Raw genomic sequence first — 20,652 nt, 5'->3', positions numbered from 1 at the left:
TCCTAGATTTTCTATTTAGACATTTTTGTGTCCTTTTTCAAATCTTTGACTTATTTTTTTATCTGTTTTCCCCTCGTGTTCCTTTACTTGCCAAGGTTTTTAGTGTAGTGTTGATTAGAAGTGCTGGTAGTGAGCTTTCTTATCCTCCCAACCTATAAGGGAAAGCTTTTAATGTTTCAGCGTTAAATATGGTGCGGTACTTTCCTTAAGGTTGAGAAAATACCAGGGCACCTGGGTGGCTCAGTTGGTTGAGTGTTGGACTTTGGCTCAAGTCATGATCTTGCCCCATGTCCAGCTTTGTGCTGACAGCTCAGGGCCTGGAGCCTGTTTCGGATCTTGGGTCTCCCTCTCTCTCTGCCCCTCCCCTGCTTGCGCTCTGTCTCTCTCTGTCTCTCAAAAATAAATACATGTTAAAAAATTTTTTTAAAAAAGACTGAGGAAATTTGAGGTTAAGGAAGTACCTTGTATTCCTAGTTTGCCAAGAATTTCTACATTACAAAAATGTAAATGCATTTTCTGCATTTATTGGGATTATGTGGTTTTTCTTCTTTGCTGATTTATATTGCTGTTTTGTTTATATTACATGATTTAATTTGTCATTTACTTTTTTACATTAGTAGATTCTCTGATATTAAACCATTTCAGGGTTTTTGTGTATCTGTTCTGGTTTTGCTTGGCTGATAATTTTATTTACGATTTCTGAAACTCCTTTAAGAAGTGAGCTTAGCCTGTTATGGTCCTTTTCTGTGCTTTCCTTGACTAGTTTTTATATCATATTTATATTCAGTTTATGAAATGAGTTGGGAAGAATTCTTTTTTACCAGTCTCTAAGTCCGTTTGCACAAGTTGGGGATGATCTTGTCCTTCAGTATTTGCTAGACCATACTTTTTAAAACCATCTGGGCCTGGGAGGAGGGTGATTTTCTAATTTGGTATTTAGATACACAGTTGAGGGGCGCCTGAGTGGCTCAGTCGGTTAAGCTTCCGACTTAGGCTCAGGTCATGATCTCATGGTTTGTGAGTTCGAGCCCTGCGTCAGGCTCCGGGCTGACAGCTCGGAGCCTGGAGCCCGCTTCAGATTCTGTGTCTCCCTCTGTCTGCCCCTCCACTGCTTGCACTCTGTCTCTCGCATTGTTTCAAAAATAAATAATCAAAAAAAATTCTTGATACACAGTTGATGATCCTTGAACAACACAGGTTTAAATCCGCTGATACATGGATTTTTTTCAGTAAATACAGTAACACTATTGTAAACATAGTTTCTTTTATGATTTTCTTAATAACATTTTCTTTTCTCCAGATTATTGTAAGAATACAGTATTTAATATATATACAAAATATGTATTAATGATCATGTTATCAGTAGGACTTTGGGTCAACAGTAGACTATTAGTACATACATTTTTGGGGAGACAGCAGTTATACATGGGTTTTCAACTATGCAGAGGTCAGCGCCCCTAAACCCTGCATTGTTCAAGGGTCCACTGTAATTTCAAACTTAGGGAAAAGTTGTGAGAATGGTATAAAGAACTTCCTCTCATATGCCCCCTGCATAGATTCACTAATTACTTGTATTTTGCCATGTTTGCTCATCATTTTTTCTCAGCATATTTCTTCTGAACCATTTGAGAGTAAATTGAAGATATTATGCCCTCAAGGCCTAAATAATTATCGTGTTCCTAAGAACCAGGACACACTCTTCTATAACTGCAGCACAATGATCAAAATAGGACGTTTAACATGGGTATGGTGCTCTACAGTCATCTATAATTTGTTATGACCGTTTTGTCAATTGTTTCAATAATATACTTTAGAGCTTTTTTTTTTTTTCCTGGTCCAGGATCCAGTCCAGAATCATGCACTGCATTTAGTTATAGTGTTTCTTTAATTTCCTTTTTGTCTTTCAGTTTGAGTAATTTGTTTTGTTTTCTGTTTTGGGGTTTTTCTTTTTTTCTTTTTTGGTTTTTTTTTTTTGTTGTTGTTGTTGTTGTTTGTTTAGAGAGAGAGGGAGAGAGCGTGCATGCACCAGTGGTAAAAAAGAGGGGCAGAGGGAAGGGGAGAGAGAATCTTAAGCAGGCTCCATGCTCAGCAAGGAGTCAGTGTGGGGCTTGATCTCACGACCATGAGATCATGACCTGAGCCTAAATCAAGAATCAGATGCTTAACTGACTGAGCCACCCAGGCGTGCCTCTGTTTGAGTAATTCTATTAATATGTTTTACTGTTTCTTTCCATGTTTTACTGTGTCGAGTCTGCTGATAAGCCCACTAATGGCATTTTTCACCTCTTTGGAGGTTTTTTTGTTTTTGTTTTTTTTAATAATTTTTTTTTTTTACACTTATTTATTTTTGAGAGACAGAGCACAAGTGGGGAGGAGCAGAGAGAGAAGGAGACACAGACTCTGAAGCAGGCTTCAGGCTCTGAGCTGTCAGCACAGAGCCCAGCGCGGGGCTCAAACTCCCAATGAGATCATGACCTGAGCCGAAGTCGGATGCTTAACTGACTGAGCCACCCAGGCACCCCTCACCTGTTTGTTTTTTACATTTTGTCTGTTTTTCATTTCTAGTGTTTCTATTTGATTCTTTTTTTTTTTTTTTTAATTTTTTTTCAACGTTTTTTATTTATTTTTGGGACAGAGAGAGACAGAGCATGAACGGGGGAGGGGCAGAGAGAGAGGGAGACACAGAATCGGAAACAGGCTCCAGGCTCCGAGCCATCAGCCCAGAGCCTGACGCGGGGCTCGAACTCACAGACCGCGAGATCGTGACCTGGCTGAAGTCGGACGCTTAACCGACTGCGCCACCCAGGCGCCCCTGTTTCTATTTGATTCTTGAGTTTTCATCTCTCTGCTAAATTTTCCATCATGTATGTTATCTGCCTTTTCTTTTTTTTAACGTTTATTATTGACAGACAGAGAGACACAGAGCGTGAGCAGGGGAGAGGTAGAGAGAGGGGGAGACATAGAATCTGAAGTAGGCTCCAGGCTCTGAGCTGTCAGCATAGATGCGGGGCTCGAACTCACAAACTGTGAGATCATGACCTGACCTGAAGTCGGTTGCTTAACCAACTGAGCCACCCAGGCGCTCCTTGCCTTTCTTTCCTTCTGATAGGACTTTTGTGTAGAAGAGTCTTTACAGTAATGGTGGCGGGGATCAGTCTGGGCAGGATTTGGGCTGTACTGTGGATACCCTCCATACTCCCCAGCCTTCATATTCAGTAGATTCCTTGTGTCTGGGTGGATTGGTTTTCCAGAGGGCTCTTAATGTCTGCTCTCCCTTCTGCTTTAGATCTTCCCTTTGGGCCATTCTTCAGAGAGTCTGTCTCTTGCAGATGTCCTAGAGTGTGTGGGCTTCACAAGTGCATCTGTCCCGCCTCCAGCTGGAGTTGTTGATCCAACACCCGGGGGTTTTCACCAGTGCCCTAAAGGCTCCTGGTGTGTGCCTCCTTGGAGGCAATTGGCATGGGAAACTGGGAGCAAGCTGACTAGAAGCCAGCCAGTTGAGGGGCACCTGGGTGGCTCAGGCAGTTAAGCGTCCGACTTCAGCTCAGGTCATGATCTCATAGTTTATGGGTTTGAGCCCCGCGTCAGGCTCTGTGCTGACAGCTCAGAACCTGGAGCCTGCTACTGTTTCTGTGTCTCCCTCTCTCTCTTCCTGTCCCCCACTCGTGCTCTGTCTCTCTCAAAAATAAAAAACATTTTTTTTAATTTTTATTTTTGATAGAGAGAGAGAGAGACAGAGCACAAGGAGTGGGGGACAGAGAGAGAGGGAGACACAGAATCCAAAGCAGTCTCCAGACTCTGAGCTGTCTCACAGAGCCCGATGTGGGACTCGAACTCATGGACTGTGAGATCATGACCTGAGCTGAAGGTGGATGCTTAACCGACTGAGCCACCCAGGCACCCCCAAAAATAAAAAACATTTAAAAAATTGAAAAAAAAAAAAGCCAGCCAGTTGAGGTGATTGGTTTGAGGAGCATATTTGGCTTTCTCTGCTGGTTCCTGCCCTGGAAGTGTGGAAGGAAAAGCAGGGAAGCTGGCAGTCATTGACCAAATCCTGAATGTTCTGGGCTGATTGCTGCAGAAGTGGTGGGTCAGAGCTCTGTTGTCATGTATGGCTGGCCATTGTCTGTATTTAGCTTCTTAGATATATCAAATCATGAGGCATATGGTGTCACTTTGCCCTGATGTTGGTGACATTAACTTTGATCCCTGGATTAAAGTTATGCCTGCCAGATTTTTCCACTGTGAAGTTCCGCTTTTTCCCTTTTTTAAATTAATAAATAATATGTGGAGAGATACTTTGAAACTATGTAAAATTCCTGTTCCTCATCAAACTTGTACCCACTGCTGTTAAGCATGTATTGGCAATTTTCTAACTCTTTCATTTCTTCCATATTTACTAGTTGGCATTCTTTTGTAAGGAAAAGCATTCCCCTTTCCCCCATTGATTAATTTCTTTATTTGTATTAGAATGCACTCTTGGATTTTTATTACATTAGCTGGGTTATGATTCATCAGTACCATTATTTTTATGCTTAATTTGATCCATTTATGCTGGCTTTTTAAAAAAATATTTATTTAATTTTGAGAGAGACATAGTGTGAGTGGGGAAGGGGCAGAGGGAGATGGAGACACGAATCTGAAGCAGGCTCCAGGCTCTAAACCATCAGCACAGAACCCGATGCAGGGTTCGAACACAAAAGCAGTGAGATCATGACCTGAGCTGAAGTCGGATGCTTAACTGACTGAGCCGTCCAGGCGCCCCCCCTTTTTTTTGACGTTATTTATTGAGATACTGTAGGTTCAGATGCATTTAAAGGAAATAAGACGGAGAGATCCCTTATGCATTTTGCCTGATTTCCCCAAATGGGAACATTTTGCAAAACTATAGTATAATATCACAGCCAGGATATTGACTTGGACACAATCCACTGACTTACTCAGACATCTCTAGTTTTACTTGTACTCATTTGTGTGTGTGTGTGTGTGTGTGTGTGTGTGTGTGTGTGTGAGAGAGAGAGAGAGAGAGAGAGAGCGCTATAGAATTTTATTACTTGTGTAGGTTCCTGTAACATAGTCAAGATATGAGTAGTTCTAACATCATAAAGATCCTCCCTATTATTCCTTTATAACCGTACCCACTTGTGGTAGAATTCTCCAGTGAAACCATTGGGCCTGAGATTTCTTTTGCAGGGAGTTTTTAAATTATGGATTCAACTTATTTGATGGTTATAAGACAGTTTGGATTGTCTGTTTCATGTTGAGTGAATTTTTGATAGTTTGTGGTTTTCAAAGAATTGATTCATTTCTTGTAAGTATTCAAATGTATGAGCATAGAGTTATACATAGTATTCTCTTATTAACCTTCTTATGGTTGCAGGATTTATAGTAATAATCCCTGTTTCATTCTTGCTCTTGGTAATCTGTGTTTCTCCCATTTTGATTTTGTCAGTCTTGAGAGAGGTTTATCGATTTGGTTGATTTTCTTAAAGAAGCAGCTTTTTGATTCATTGATTTTTCTCTTTTTTCCATTTCACTTGATTATTGCTCTTCATTATTTCCTTCTGTTTGCTTTCTTTTTCTAGTTCATCTTGTACTCTCTGGACTCAAACTTTTTCCAAAGAGCCTTAAAGGACCTAGGCACTAGTTATGCTCATGACTTTCATGCCCTTTCAGTGAACAGAGCTAAGACGTGTGTGTGTGTGTGTGTGTCTGTGTGTGTGTGTGTGTGTGTGTATTTTGGATATAGATCTTTGATACTAATTTAGTTGTTTTAATGATTATGGACATACTCAAGTTTTCTGGCTCTTTTTGAGTCAATTTGGTAAGTCCCATTTATCAATGGCATTGCCTATATGTCTACATTTTCTAATTCATTTTTGTACATATAATTCTCTCTGCATTCTCTTAAGATTTTTGAAACATTCATGTTTATTATTATGACCTTCTTTTTATTCCTTTTGTTTTTTTAATATTTATTTTTGAGACAGAAAAAGACAGAGTATGAGTAGGGGAGGGGCAGAGAGAGAGGGAGACACAGAATCTGAAGCAGGCTCCACGCTCTGAGCTGTCAGCACAGAGACCAACGTGGGGCTCAAACTCACCGCGAGATCATGACCTGAGCCTGAATCAGACGCTTAACTGAGCCATCAGGCTCCCCTGGTTCCTAATATTTATGCTTTCCTCCTTTTTCGTTGATTAGTCTTATGGAAGATTTGACTCTTTGATTCATCTTTGTAAATAACCAGCTTTGGATAGTAACTGATTGTCATTGTTGTGTATGTGTTTTCTGTGCTATTATTTTCTGCTGTCAATTTCTGTCCTTTTACTTTTGTTAAGTTTACCCTTTTCTTTTTCCATCTTCTAGAGTTAGATCCTTATCTCCTTAATTTTTAGTTTTTTCCAACATAAGGCACTTAAAGTTTAGTTTCCCTGTATGCAAAGTTTTCCCTTAAATGCAAGTTTCATGAATTTGTACACATGTATAACCACTTCCCAAATCAAGATGTGGAATATTCCCAACCTCCAGAAGATGCTTCCTATCCCTAACTAGTCAGTATATTTCTCCTTTCCAGGAAGTCATTCCCATGTTCTTTTGTTAGAATTTTTGTTACTGTTCCATATGTGCTTAAACTCTTGGATTGTTCAGGTCTGTTTTGGTTGCATGATACACCAATTGTTAAAAAGAGATATATTTTGAATCTCTCACTGTGGATGTGGATTTATCCATTCTTCCCTGATGATTCTCTAATTTTAGCTTTATTTGTCTTGAGATCATGTTACTGGGGGCATAAGTATTCATAATTATTATATCTTTTTGATGAATTGAACCTCTTTATCATGATGTTAACAATCCGTTTTTATCCATAGTAGTTTTTGTTAGCTTTGCTTAAAGTCTTACTTCTTTTCTAGTGGTAGCTACAAAATGGTGTTAAGAGGCTTAATAGATAGCCAGACTAAATCCAGATTTGGCTTTGGGCAATTTCTTGAGCTCTGTCCTTGGGTTCCACATTAGGAACCAGGGGGTAGTAGAGCACCCACCTCTCTGTGTTGTTGGGACAGATAGTTAGCATATGCTCAGTGCAAAGAATAGTCCTTGGCATAAAGCTCTCAATATATATGAACTATTTTTATTATTACATAATATTTTTGTTCAAGCTTCCTTTTAATATGTCTTTTTGTACTCTTTTAATTAAGTCTTCAAGTTGATTTTAGCACCTTGTTCTGTGCTCTTTACCCAGAATTTTGCTTGTTTTTTTTAAATCTTTTACTGACTCATATGAGATTAATCAACTTTTCTCTAGTCTCTTTTTTTCTTATACTGGTTCAGAAATTATATCCGCCTTTCCTGTTAGTGGTTATCCTTACATTTTTTTTTTTAACGTTTATTTTATTTTTGAGACAGAGAGAGACAGAGCATGAACAGGGGAGGGTCAGAGAGAGAGAGAGACACAGAATCTGAAACAGGCTCCAGGCTCTGAGCGGTCAGCACAGAGCCCGATGCGGGGCTCGAACTCACGGACTGTGAGATCGTGACCTGAGCCGAAGTCGGCCGCTTAACCAACTGAGCCACCCAGGTGCCCCTATCCTTACATTTTTTAAAGGGCATAATTGATTTGTTTTTTAAATCTAAAGACAGTGCCTCTAACTTCCACCTGGTTAATACAAAGACCTTATATTGCTTTAGCTCTAGTTGGTCCCCAGCTTCAAGTATGGGTATACATGTTGTCTGTTACTTTTGTTTTACTTTGTTTTACATTTCTTTTATTTTTTTTTATGCTTATTTTTGAGAGAGAGAGAGAGAGAGAGAGAGAGAGAGAGAGAGAGAGAGAGAATCCCAAGCAGGCTTGGCACTGTCAGCATAGAGCCAGAAATGGGGCTTAATCCCATGACCTGATCTGAAGTCAAGAGTCAGATGCTTGAGGCACCTGGGTGGCTCAGTCTGTTTAGTGTCTGACTCTTGATCTCGCCTCAGAACCATGATCTCATGGTTCATGAGGTGGAGCCCCCCCACTGGGCTCTGCACTAACAGCATGGAGCCTGCTTGGGATTCTCTCTCCTCCTCTCTCTCTGCCCTTCCCCTGCTTACATGTGTAAGCTCTCCCTCTTTCTCTCTCAAAATAAATAAACTTTAAAAAAAGAGGAGCGCTTGGGTAGCTCAGTCAGTTAAGCTCTGACTTCAGCTCGGGTCATGGTCTTGCGGTCTGTAGGTTTGAGCCCTGCATTGGGCTCTGGGCTTACAGCTCAGAGCCCGGAGCCTGCTTCTGATTCTTCTTCTGATTCTCTCTGCCCCTCCCCTGCTGGCTCTCTTTTTCTCTCTCTCAGAAATAAACAAACATTAAAAAAAAAAAAAAAAAAGAGTTGGATGCTTAACCAACTGAGCCACCCAGGCACCCCTGTTTCAACACTTCTTAAATGAATCACTTGTTGTTTTATGAAGTTAGCATTTATATATATATTTGCTCATATGTTTATCAGTTTCTTATTTATTATTTCCTCTTGCACCCCACTTCTTTCTGCGTTTGGCTTTTTATCTCTCAAATGTATTCTTCAGCAGCTCTTTGAGAAGAGGTTGTGTTGTTAGTGTTACACTCTGTTACTCTCTGTGTGAAAAGTCTGTAATTTTAGCCTCCAATCCTGAATGTTAGTTTATCTGGGTATAGATTTGTAGGTTAACAGTTACTTTTTCTCAAAACTTTGAAGATGTTATTTTACTGTTTCTGCCTGTCCTTGTTCTGAACTGTTGTATACCTTTCCTTGGTTTTCCTTGTAGGTGCATTATAAATTTTAAAACTTATTACTTGCTATGAGCACCCCATCCAGGTGGCCAGGGGCCCCAGTGTAATAAGGTTGGCTTCTGCCATAAGTTCCCATTCTTGTCCTTCCCTGTCTGTGACCTAGTGACGTTTCAAATGCCCCAGTGAAATCCCCTCATGCTTTTACTTGTGTTCTCTGCCCTGACCCCCAGTAAAGCTCTTGCTGTGGGTCCTCGCTCCTTCTCTGCTCCCCACCCACTTGGTTGAGCAGCACTCTTGGTGCTCTTCCTGTGTGATCCCTCTTGGCATGCAAGGACTCTGTCGGTTCAGGACCTATGAGTATAATACTCTTTGTTTTCCTGTGCCTCCCTTGTCGCTTCTCTTGTGGCCACACCTGACTGGCCTACCTAAAGGAACACAGAACAGTAGGTAATCTTCATCTCTCTTGTTGCTTTTGAGAGTTTCTCTTTGTTGATACACTGAGTTTTCATCACACTGTTATTGATTTATTTTTATTTGTCCTTTTAGGACCCCTGGGGATATATGTGTTTGATTAATTATGGAAAGATCTCAGCCATCATTTTTTTTAACATCTTTATCGAGATAAAATTCACACACAGTAAAACCTTGGTTTGCAAGCATAATTTGTTCCAGAAACATGCTCGTAATCCAAAGCACTGTATATCAAAGTGTATTTCCCCATAAGAAATCATGGAAACTCAGGTGATTTGTTCTGCAACCCAAAAATATTCATATAAATATTATTACAATACTATAATATAGTACAGAATAATAAAACACAGAATATAAAGAAAAATAAATTAACCTACACTTACCTTTGAAAACTTTCATGGATGGTGTGAGGGAGACAGGAGAGAGGAGGGTTATCATGTAAGGTAACTTTCATTATCACTAACGGAATCACTGTTATCTGTTGCCTCAATGGAATCTTTTTCTGCATGGGAGCCATTGCATATGCTCGCACAGATGTTGACTACAGTACAGTATTAATAAACTCTTGTCATATACTGTATTTAATGTAACTGGCAATAAGGCAGGAGAAGAAAGGGTCTGTATCTGCAGGCAGCCTGACCTAGAATGAAGCAAGGCATTCCTAAGCATATTCTTGTATGGAAAAGCAAAGGACTGTCCATAGGTGCTTTGAAGTGACAAAAAATACAGTAGTGCCAGTGCGGGCACCTTCCAACATTCTGAAAAATCACCGATTACTGCAAACACCATGGCCTGAGACAGAGCGTCTGAGCATAGGATATGATCACCCACAATCCTGCAGGGAGAGAAAGAGCTAGAAGAACCATTGACTCTTTTTGTGATCATGTGACATTCAGTATCGTATTGCAAGTTATCATTTGTTTATCAAGTTAAAATTTATTAGAAATGTTTGCTAGTCTTGTGGAACACTCGCAAAACAAGTTACTCTCAATCCAAGATTCTATACCTTACAGTTCCCCCATTTAAAGTATACCATTCAGCACTTTAGTTTATTCACAGGTAAGTGCAACTATAACCACTAATTCCATGTACGTATACATATGCATTTTGCCATATATATTTTATTCAGATCGATGCAAGGTTCATTTCAGTGATATGTGAAATGTTACCTCTGTATAACTCCATTTCCTTTCCCTTTTTCTGTAGTAATACTATTACATACATTAGGTCTGTTAGTGTTATAAACCAACAATACGTGGTTATTAATTATCACCTCCAGTCATTTTATTAGCCCACAGCAGCTTTGCTTCCACACACCTTCTTTGGGCTTTATTGGCAAACACATACATTACATTTCTATACGTTAGAAGCCCAATACAACATTATATAAAGACAGTATTTTATAGAATTGCCTTTTCAGTCAGTTAAGAGGAAAAAAATACTCATTTATATTGTCTTTCATAATTACATAATTATCTTTTCTGGTGCTTTTTTTTTTTTTTTTTTTTTGGACTAAAATTTTTTTTTGGGGGTCCTTTTTTTTTGCCTGAAAGAAGTACTTTGGGGGGGGGGGGGGGGGGTTAAAAAAATGGCTTCTTTTGGTATTTCTTGTAAGGTGAGTGTGAAAGCAACAAATTCTCTCGGGTCTTGTCTCTCTGGGGAAAGTCTTTATTTTGCTGTCAAGTTTGGCAAGCTGGGTTTGCTGGATATGGGATTCTTAGTTGACGGTTTTTTCTTTGAGCACCATTGTTCTGTTACCCACTGCCTTCTTGCCTCTGTTCTTTCTGCTGAGAAGTCAGCTGTTAGTCTTCTGAGGGTCCCCTTATCAGTAACAAGTCATTTCTGGTTTGCTGTTTTTAAGATTTTCACCGTTTCTCCAGCTTTAGCACTTTTACTATGATGTGTCGGATGTGTTTAGGTTTTGTGCATTTATCCAACTTGGAGTTTGTTATGCTTCCTACATATATAGGTTTTATTTTTCAATGAATTCGTCAGGTTTTCAGCCCTTATTTCTTCAGATATTTCTTCTTTTTCCACTCTCTTCTCTTTCTGGTACTTTAGTTTTGTCTGTGGTGGTGCACTTGATGGTGTCCTGCATTTCTCTGAAGGCTGCTCATTTTTCTTCATTCTTTTTCTCTTCTAGCAGAGAACAATTCTACGTGAGTTTCTTGCCCTGAAAATTTCTGACCACATGAGTTATGTAGATTTCTGACCACATGAGTTATGTAGCCAGTCTTAAAGTGAGGCACAGCCCCTGGTTGTGGGATTTCTGATGAGTTTTTCTAGACATCTCTATTCCATTTAGACACTGAAACAGACTTCTTATGTCCCTTTGCTTTTCACCGAGCATGTATCTTTTGGAGAACTGCCCCTGCCTCATCACTCATCCCTTCCCCCAGGCATCTGTTGTGTCTGCTTGCTGACTTTGGAAGAAAAAGTCTGACTTCTCAACTCCCTCTTGTCTCTGGCCATGGCTATTTCTCTTCCTCTAGCCCCAGGTCAGCTCTGCATACAGTTCAATGTGTCTGCCTTAGGACTGGTGAACTGTCTTCACAAGCAGAACCAGCAGCTTCTCGGGAGACTCATTTGAGACACATTCTCAAACGTGTCACAAAATGGTTAATAGACACGGCAGCTGCATCTTAAAGTTGAGGAAGCCTCTAAGTAAACTGCTTAGGCAAACACTTAAAAGCAAACCCTTCTCCATGGGCTTTTCCCCGGAATCTAGCACTCTTCTCTCTCATAGCTGTCTGGGCTCATGGCCAGGTGTGCTTTGTCCTAATAGTGAGCTGTAGTGACCTTTCTCAGATAGCACTCCCTGCGGCCATGGGGCAGACTCACACACTCCAGCACTGGGAGGGCTCCCAGGTTGATCTTGCCAACTCCTCTGTTGTCATCTGCCCCCCAGGTGGAGAGAGTCAGGGCTCCTGCTGATAATGCATATGTAATAGGCATGTGGGTGTTTGGTTTGTTGCAGGTCAAACATGTGTTGACATCAAGGACAATGTGGTGGATGAAGGGTTCTATTTCACCCCCAAAGGAGACGACCCATGCCTGAGCTGCACCTGCCACGGTGGGGAGCCTGAGATGTGTGTGGCTGCCCTCTGTGAGAGGCCCCAGGGCTGCCAGCAGTACCGCAAGGACCCCAAGGAGTGCTGCAAGTTCATGTGCCTGGACCCAGGTGAGACTGATGGTGGGTCATGAGTCAGCCTCCCTGTTCCAAGCTGGAACCTACATGTATTTTTGCTTTCTCAGTGGTGGGGACTTATGAGAGCTCATGGCACATGGCATAGCAGCAGTGGCAGCATTTGTTCACAGAACTGGCCAATTACTCTTGTGGGCATGTGTGTGTCCTATGACCCAGCTTCCTCTAACTGCCCCCTCTCAAGTTGGCTCATGTCAGCTCTCAGGTAATAGGTATTGTGCACCAATGAACTTGAACTTGAGTGTGAGTGTCTGTTCATGAATCAGTTGTAAATGATAGCTTCAGACCTGGCCTGTCTTTCTCAAGACTTATGTCCCTACTTGAGCTCTTTCTTGGCTATGGTGATCTGGAGGATAATGACACTTTTTACTGCTTATAGTCCTCGATTTTTACTGTTAAAATCTTCAAGAAAAAGATTAAATATTAATCTCAATTTCAAGAGAAAACTCCTTTCTACCAGGTGGTGCTTTGTGGTTAGACACTATGTAGGCATGTGGTCTCTGGATAACCCTCTTCCTTCCTTTTCCACGCACACACACACTAAAGAGCAACAGATAGCAACGTAATCTGTAGGACCATGAGTGGGCATCACACTCCATACAGCATGCTGGATTGTTCTCCACACCAGTGCAGTTGGCATCTCTGTAAATTCATGATCTTAAGAGAAATGTAAATCAAAAGCATGAATTTGTTTTTTATCTTGGCTGCTGCAATATGAGAGAGCAGGGACTTGTGGCCGTTCCTGAGCTTGTGGACCCTGTAGATGAACAGCTTGGGCAGGGCAGGGAGGCCATCTCCAACCTCCAGGGCCCCTGTGAAGGAGATACTGGTTTGCCTAGTGCTGGTGCAACAGCTAGAGTTAGCCCTTGAGGGCCACAACAACAAAAGCTCTCCTTGAGTAGAGAGCTGTCAATGTTCTGCATGCCAGGAAGGCTTCTGGGGAGAGGGCAAAGTAATGTCAGCGGTATCTGAGATTTAGCCAAATGGGGCACTCTGGCACACGTCCCAAACGTGCAATCAGATATGGAGCCATCAGGGAACATGGAGTTCAGTGAAAGTATACTTGGGCCTCCCTATCCCACATGGTAGATGCTACCTCTTGTGTAGGATGAATTCCTATGGGATTCTGACAAGCACCTATTCATTGTTTACCAGGTCTGTGTCCTGGCCACATCACTCTGAGCCTCCAACTCACTTATTTTCCACATGGGTCAAACTCTGGTTTTCACAAGTCACATCATCTGGACTTCTCATTCCATTTCTTAGGAGTCTACCAGTGTTGCCTTACCTCTCCATCCAAGCTTTGTAAGAATGATTAGACATATATAAGGCCTGTAGAGCCTAACCAACCCTGAGGACTTCTCAGCAGAGCAGGGCTTTCAGGGCCTCTGGATGAGACCATAGCTGCTGTAGGCCATTCTCCTGTGCTGCCAGAGCAGCTTATCCAGGGCCTCTCCTTGCCTCTTGCTTCAGCCTTACTTTTGCAGGCTCCTGACTGCTTCCCAGGTTGGAGCATTTTCTCCTGGGTAATGCCTGTATTCCAAAAAGGACAGAGACACTGCCACCCAAACTGGGGACTTTGGGAAAGTATCCCCTTCAATAAGGTAAGGATATCTGCTCTTATTCTGTTTAGGGTTGTTCAAGAGGTTAAGGGCAATGCCAAAAATGAAATGGTATCCAGACCAGAAGAGAAAAGTGAAATAATCTTTTTTAGTAGATGACATGATTGTCTGCATAGGAAATCCCAGAGGATCTACAGGAAAGATACCAAAACTAATAAGTGTCTTTAGCAGGGTCTCCAGATACAAGGTCAATATATAAAACTACATTGTTTTTATATATACTGCCTATGAACAGTTGGAAATTGAAATTTCTAAGAAAAGTACCATTTACAGTAGTACCAAAACCATGAAATCCTTGGTATAAACCCTACCAATATGTGCAGTCTGTATGCTACAAATCATAAAATACTGATGAAAGAAATCAAAGGTGTAAATAAAAGGAGAGGTGTACCATGTTCATGGATCATAAGACTCAGTATCATTATACAGTTAATTCCCCCAAATTATCTATGGATACAGTGCAGTTCCAACCAAAATTTCAGCAGACTTTTGGCAGACATTGACAGACTGATTCTAAAATTTATGTAGAAAGGCAGAGGAATTAGAATAACCAAAACAGTTTTTAATAAGTTGGAGGATTCATGGTACCTGATTTAAAACTTAGTGTACAGTCCTGGTAAACAAAACATTACAGTATTATCCAGAGATATATAGATCAGTGGACTCTAGAATAGAGTCTAGAAATAGTCCCACACTTATATGGTCAACTGATATTTGACAAAGGTACAAAAACAATTAAATAGAGAAAGGATAATCTTTCAACAAATGGTGCTGGAAAATTTGACATCCATATGCAAACATACACACACATATATACACATACATACCTTTAACTACACATTCTACTATGTATAAAAATTAACTTAAGGGGCACCTGGGTGGCTCAGTCTGTTAAGCATCTGACTCTTGATTTCGGCTCAGGTCATGATCGTGGTTCATGGGATCAAGCCCCACATCGGGCTCTGTGCTGACAGTACAGAGCCTGCTTGGGATTCTGTCTCTCCTTCTCTCTCTGCCCCTCCCCTGCTCTCCCATTCTCTCTCTCTCTCTCTCTCTCTCTCTCTCTTTCTAAATAAATAAATAAATAAACTTAAATTAAAAAAAATTTTTTAATTGACTCAAAATTCAGAAACTTCTAGAAGAAAATATAGGCTCTAAAAAAATAAAGTCTGTTAAAAGAAAACAAAAATCTTTGTGACCTTGGGATAGGCAACATTTATAGCTGACATCAAAAGCATGATCCAAAAAAGAAAAATTGATAAATTGGACTTCATCAAAATTGAAAACTTCTGCTTTTGAAAGTTGCTTAAGGTGTGGATGGAACTGGAGAGTGTGATGCTAAGTGAAATAAGCCATACAGAGAAAGACAGATACCATATGGTTTCACTCTTATGTGGATCCTGAGAAACTTAACAGAAACCCATGGGGGAGGGGAAGGAAAAAAAAAAAAAGGTTAGAGTGGGAGAGAGCCAAAGCATAAGAAACTGTTAAAAACTGAGAACAAACTGAGGGTTGATGGGGGGTGGGAGGGAGGGGAGGGTGGGTGATGGGTATTGAGGAGGGCACCTTTTGGGATGAGCACTGGGTGTTGTATGGAAACCAATTTGACAATAAATTTCATATATTAAAAAAAAAAAAGTTGCTTAAGGAAATGAAAAGATGAGCCACCAGCAGAGAAAAAATATTTGCAAAACACAAGTCAGACAGAGTCTTGTATTCAGAGTATATAAAGACTCTACAAACCCCAATAATAAGAAAACAAACCACCCTATTAAGAAGTGGGGAGGGGTGCCTGGGTGGCTCAGTTGAGCATCCGACTCTTGATTTCAGCTCAGTTCATGGTCTCTCTCACAGTTTGTGGGTTCAAGCCCCACATTGGGCTCTGCACTGACAGTGCGGAGCCTGCTTGGGATTCTGTCTCTGCCTTTCTCTCTGCCCCACCCCCTCTTGCACCTAGACATGCTCTCTCTCTTTCTCAAAATAAATAAATAAACTTTTTTTTAAAAAAAGTGGGGAAAAGATTTAATATGACACTTCACCAAAGAAGACACATGATGGCAGCCAAACAGCTGAAAAGGTGTTCAACTGGTCACTAGGGAAACAAATTGAATGCACTTGGGCCACCACATCTAATGGAAGATGAAAATAACAGAATTGCCAGCTCTGTGGGTGGCTGAGGCACAGAGCAACTGGTGCTCTCCATTCCCGTCCTGCACTGGTGCCCTGGGGAAGCCTGGGGTCACAAGGCTCCCAAGAGGTGAGACGAGGTGCCCAGCAGAACAGCTGCCAGGAGCAGAGCCCACGTTAGAATCCAGGGCATTGGCCTCTGATTCCTGCTGAGCTTCTGTTTCACCTGCCATCTCTGACGGAGATTTGAAACCATTAACCATGTAACCAAGCTCAGTGAAATGGTTAAGTTCCTGATCACTGAAGTTCTTCATGCACAGACTGGGCAGCTGCGTGAAAAGGACCTGGGATGACTCAAGCATCAGACAAAGGGCCAGGCCAGGTGAACTTCAGGGCACCTTCAGTTGCAACAGCATCTTCCCCAGCAAGACATGTCCTCTGGGGCCCAAGGGTTAACTAAGGACCAGTAGCCTGGAAGACAGAACACAGCCCCGTCTGGTACTGTCCAGAGCCCCATGGAGGGACCAGTTGTGGCGAGTCCCCAGGGATCTCTGGCTTCTGACCCTAGAACAGTGCTGTCATCTTTGTGTCTGACTGCAGGTGACTTTCTTCTAGGAGATGCTTCCTCCTTCCTGGTAATCATCATGGAGGAATGGTCAGGGACCTTGACTGTGTCCTTGGGTTTATTTTAGAAGTGATTAAGAGTCATTGAAAAGGGGCTGCTCCTTTAGGTGCTCCCTTGGGATCTCTGAGCTGACCACCAATTAATAGACATGTTAGTAGCCCCCTGGGCTGACAGACTTCCTCCCACAGACAGAGACAAAATGTTCCCTTGAGTCTGGAAGAGGATCAGAGGCACCAAAAAAAGCAGCTAATTGGTGAGAGAATGTATCATTTCCACATATTTACTTCCCAAGTGTTGTCAGCAATAAATGCAGCTTTGAGGGAAGCTTTCTGGCTCCCATGGGAGGAGGGCAAGTGTGAGCTCTGACCATCTGCATTGGTATGGATTGATACAATAGTCGTTGGCCCTTACACCCACACAGAGTCCTGCTTCCAGTGGCTATAGGTCACTTCCTCGCTGTGCCTGCCCCCCTCCCTGCACTGAAGCCTCCCTGGCCTTCCCTCTGGGTTTGTGGAGGCAGGTGTTCCTGGGACCACTTCCTGGTTCTGCTCTTCTGTGACTTGGTGTGAGTGGCTCATCTCGTCTAGGTAGGAGCCCCTGGAGGTGTCCGTCACACGGTAGGCACTCAGCCAGTGCAAGTTCTCTTCCCTCACCCCTCATCCCATGATCATCATCTCTGCCCTACCCACAGCAGCTCCATAGCAAGCACCTAACCAGCACCGGTGTGCGCCAGGGTAAGGCAGGGTGGAATTGTCAACATTTGGGGCCGAGTGCTGTGATGTGGGGCTTTCTTGTGCATAGCAGGATGTTGAGCAGCATCCCTGGCCTCTACCCACTAGATGCCAGTAGTGCCTCCACCCCTCAAGTGGTTGATGAAAAAGAGTCTCCAGGCATTGCCAAATGTTCCCTGGAAGTTGCAGAGTCGCCCAGGTGAGCATCCCTGGTCTAGAGTCCAGTGGCTCGGTCATATCTGCCCGATTTTGTACTATATGGTTGGGGACACAGGGGCCCATAACACAGCACCTGCCAGCTTTTAGGCAGAAGGGGCGCATTGCCTGGCACTTAGGAGTGCTAGACTGGAAGGTAAAACATCTTTCCTGGCCCATGATTTGCTTCTCTCCTTTGATGTAACCACAGTATTCTTGACTTTCAGCTGTTTTCATTTTTCCCATCTCTCCTAAGACGTCAAGTGCAGGGAATCAGGAAGCAAGTTGCCTTTTCCACATAGATGCCTGGTGGTGGAGGGCTGTGGCCTTCCCGTAGCACTAAGCACTGGGGATCAGGCTCTCCTTTTCTGAGAACAGCCGATTTCTTTCCTCTCCTTGTAACAGATGGCAACAGCCTGTTTGACTCCATGGCCAGTGGGATGCGTCTGATCGTTAGCTGCATCTCCTCCTTCCTCATCCTGTCGCTTCTGCTTTTCATGGTCCACCGGCTTCGCCAGAGGCGCCGGGAGCGCATTGAGTCCCTGATTGGAGCAAACTGTGAGTGTGCTTGGCCCTACCTATAATAGCCACAGCAGGGGCCCTGCTCTGGGCTGTGTCCTCTTTAGGGTGAGAGGGTACTGGAAGTAGGAAGGGGGGCAAGGGAACAGGCAAGAGGGTGTAGCCCTGGTGGGGTGTCCCTGTCCCACCCACTCACCTGCTCCTGGGCTGAGTGCACACCTGGGAAACTAGAGGAGCTGTCCTTGGGACCCAAAATCAGGCCGTGGATGTGTGGAGGGAGGGGTGTGCCCTCAGTGCCAGCTGCCCCCAGGCTCCCCGGCCCTCCAGACCTTGAAACAGGACAGGCAGCTGCCGCTGTATGTTTAGATAGTTGATGTTACCTTTTCTGACGGCCTGGACCATGAGTGGGGCCACCTGCCGTGGGCAGAGAGGGCAGAGCAGCAGACGCCCGTGACTGTCAGGCAGCTTAGAGTGTGACTTGGCCCTCCTCAGCCCAAGTTCACTGCAGCAAGAGAGTTCTCTGCTGTGGCCTGTGCCCTCCGTAGAGCTTCTGGAATCACCTTGTGTCAGTGAGCAAGCCGTGCTCCCTAGCGCCCAGTCCCCAGTCTGTGTGGGGAGCAGTGGGATGGGTACAGACCCTCCGGGGAGGGCCCCGAATCAAGGTGGTAGGAATACAAAGGGACTGTGCCAGCTGCAGTTGGGGGCCTCAGAGCACAGCCCTTCCACAGACCCTCAGTTTTCACCTAGTCATCTACAAAGACACTCGAGCTGGAGAGGTGTGGTGAGGACTGGGCGGTGCAAGTGGCAGGATGTCATGATGGGTTGCACATGGGTGAGGGGCAGGGACTTTCTGAAGGAGGGGGGTCCGCATCAGAGCTTCAGGGCTCTCATGTGGGCAGCTGGGCACACAAGTGTGACAGTCGGGATGTCAGATGCCGTGGGCCTCTGGGTGACTCAGCTGTTGCTCGTCTCTCCCTGCTGTTGCTCAGTGCACCACTTCAACCTCGGACGGAGGATCCCCGGCTTTGATTATGGCCCAGACGGGTTCGGCACCGGCCTCACGCCCCTACACCTTTCTGACGATGGAGAAGGCGGCACGTTCCACTTCCACGACCCTCCTCCTCCCTACACCGCATACAAGTACCCAGACATCGACCAGCCTGATGATCCACCGCCGCCCTATGAGGCGTCCATTAACCCCGACAGCGTGTTCTACGACCCTGCAGGTGCTTCCCTCCCAGGGACAGGGAGCAGCACATCACTGGCCATCCTCTGTTTGCAGCCAGAGGCTCACTGGTCCTCCTCCCCAGTACACAGGACCCTGAACCTCCACTTCTTCCTTGGCCTTCTGCTTCTTTTTGACTTTCCATTTAAGGTGGAACCACCTGTTGGTGGGCAGGCTCTTCCCAGGGTAGTACATGCAGATGACCATGGGCAGTGGCCATGCTGCCCTTTGCCTTCCTCCCACGAACACCTGTTAGCAAGCAGCCCTTGGGGCACACTCAGCTGGGCAGTATGGAGAGATGGGGAGCCGGGTGTTGGCGGTTGTGGGGATAGGACTGGCCCAGGTCTTCCAGGTGCCTGCCCAGAGCCAACTGCTGGGTCACAAAGACACATGTGCATATGTGGTAATTGTTAGAGATGCCTTTGTGACATTCCTTCCTGTCTGTGAAATGGGAAGAAAGCACTGGTTCTGTGATGTTGGCCTTACTGCTTAAGTCTTTTGCCCATCTGCTCCTGTGGAAGATCATTCCTCACAGGTCTGTGTAGCACAGAGGGAATGCCAGGTTCCTCACCCATTGCCCAGCTTGTTCCTGTCCCTGATGTGCAGCTCAGGTGTCCCATCCCGTTTGCCTACATGTTAACACCCTCTAACACGCACACAACCCCCTGCGGTACGACAGCAGGCAGTGCCCCACTCCTTGCACTCCTTGCCTGGCTCCTTGCACACCCACACAGCACAGCAGAATGTGTGTTGTGGGGCCAGCGCCGCTGTGTTGTTGGGCCTGTTTGCTAGTACTGCTTCTCTGTGGTGTGCAGGCAAGACCTGGATTTGACCCCTGCACACACAGTTTGTCTCAGTCTGCCGTCCAGGGAGTCGGGGTAGAACAGGCTCCTGCCAGGGATGCTGCTGGGGGGTAGCGGGTCCCAGATGGCTGCATGGAGCAGGCTGTGAGGGAGCAGTTGCTCCCTGGGGCAGGTAACAGGACTACTGAGGCTGGGGCGGAGCCAGCCAGGAAACAGGGGCCCCCATGCCTTGAGCTTTTGGAGAAAGCCGGAATAATAAGGAGCAGGCACACTGAAAGGAATGGGCTGCCACAGAGCCTCCCTCAAACCAGAGATTTCTACAGACCCCGGTAAGGTTTGTGGAGCTGTCTGCTCTGGTCCTGTCTTCTACATTCTCATCCCCATATTCCAG

At 44.1% G+C, this 20,652-nt stretch overlaps 1 protein-coding gene across 1 annotated transcript in view; it reads left to right on the top strand.

Moving 5' to 3' along the window:
- DGCR2 (DiGeorge syndrome critical region gene 2) overlaps window positions 1-20,652 on the top strand; it is a 99,667-nt gene that overhangs the window by 75,666 nt on the left and 3,349 nt on the right. Inside the window, exons 7-9 of the mRNA XM_049619740.1 lie at window positions 12,187-12,390; window positions 18,120-18,272; window positions 19,223-19,459. Coding sequence (XP_049475697.1) covers window positions 12,187-12,390; window positions 18,120-18,272; window positions 19,223-19,459 — 594 coding nt within the window. The remainder of the gene's footprint in view (window positions 1-12,186; window positions 12,391-18,119; window positions 18,273-19,222; window positions 19,460-20,652) is intronic.

Source organism: Panthera uncia, assembly GCF_023721935.1.
Source record: "Panthera uncia isolate 11264 chromosome D3 unlocalized genomic scaffold, Puncia_PCG_1.0 HiC_scaffold_8, whole genome shotgun sequence".
In the NCBI taxonomy this organism is placed as follows: Eukaryota; Metazoa; Chordata; class Mammalia; order Carnivora; family Felidae; genus Panthera; species Panthera uncia.
This window is presented reverse-complemented; position numbering and strand designations above follow the sequence as displayed.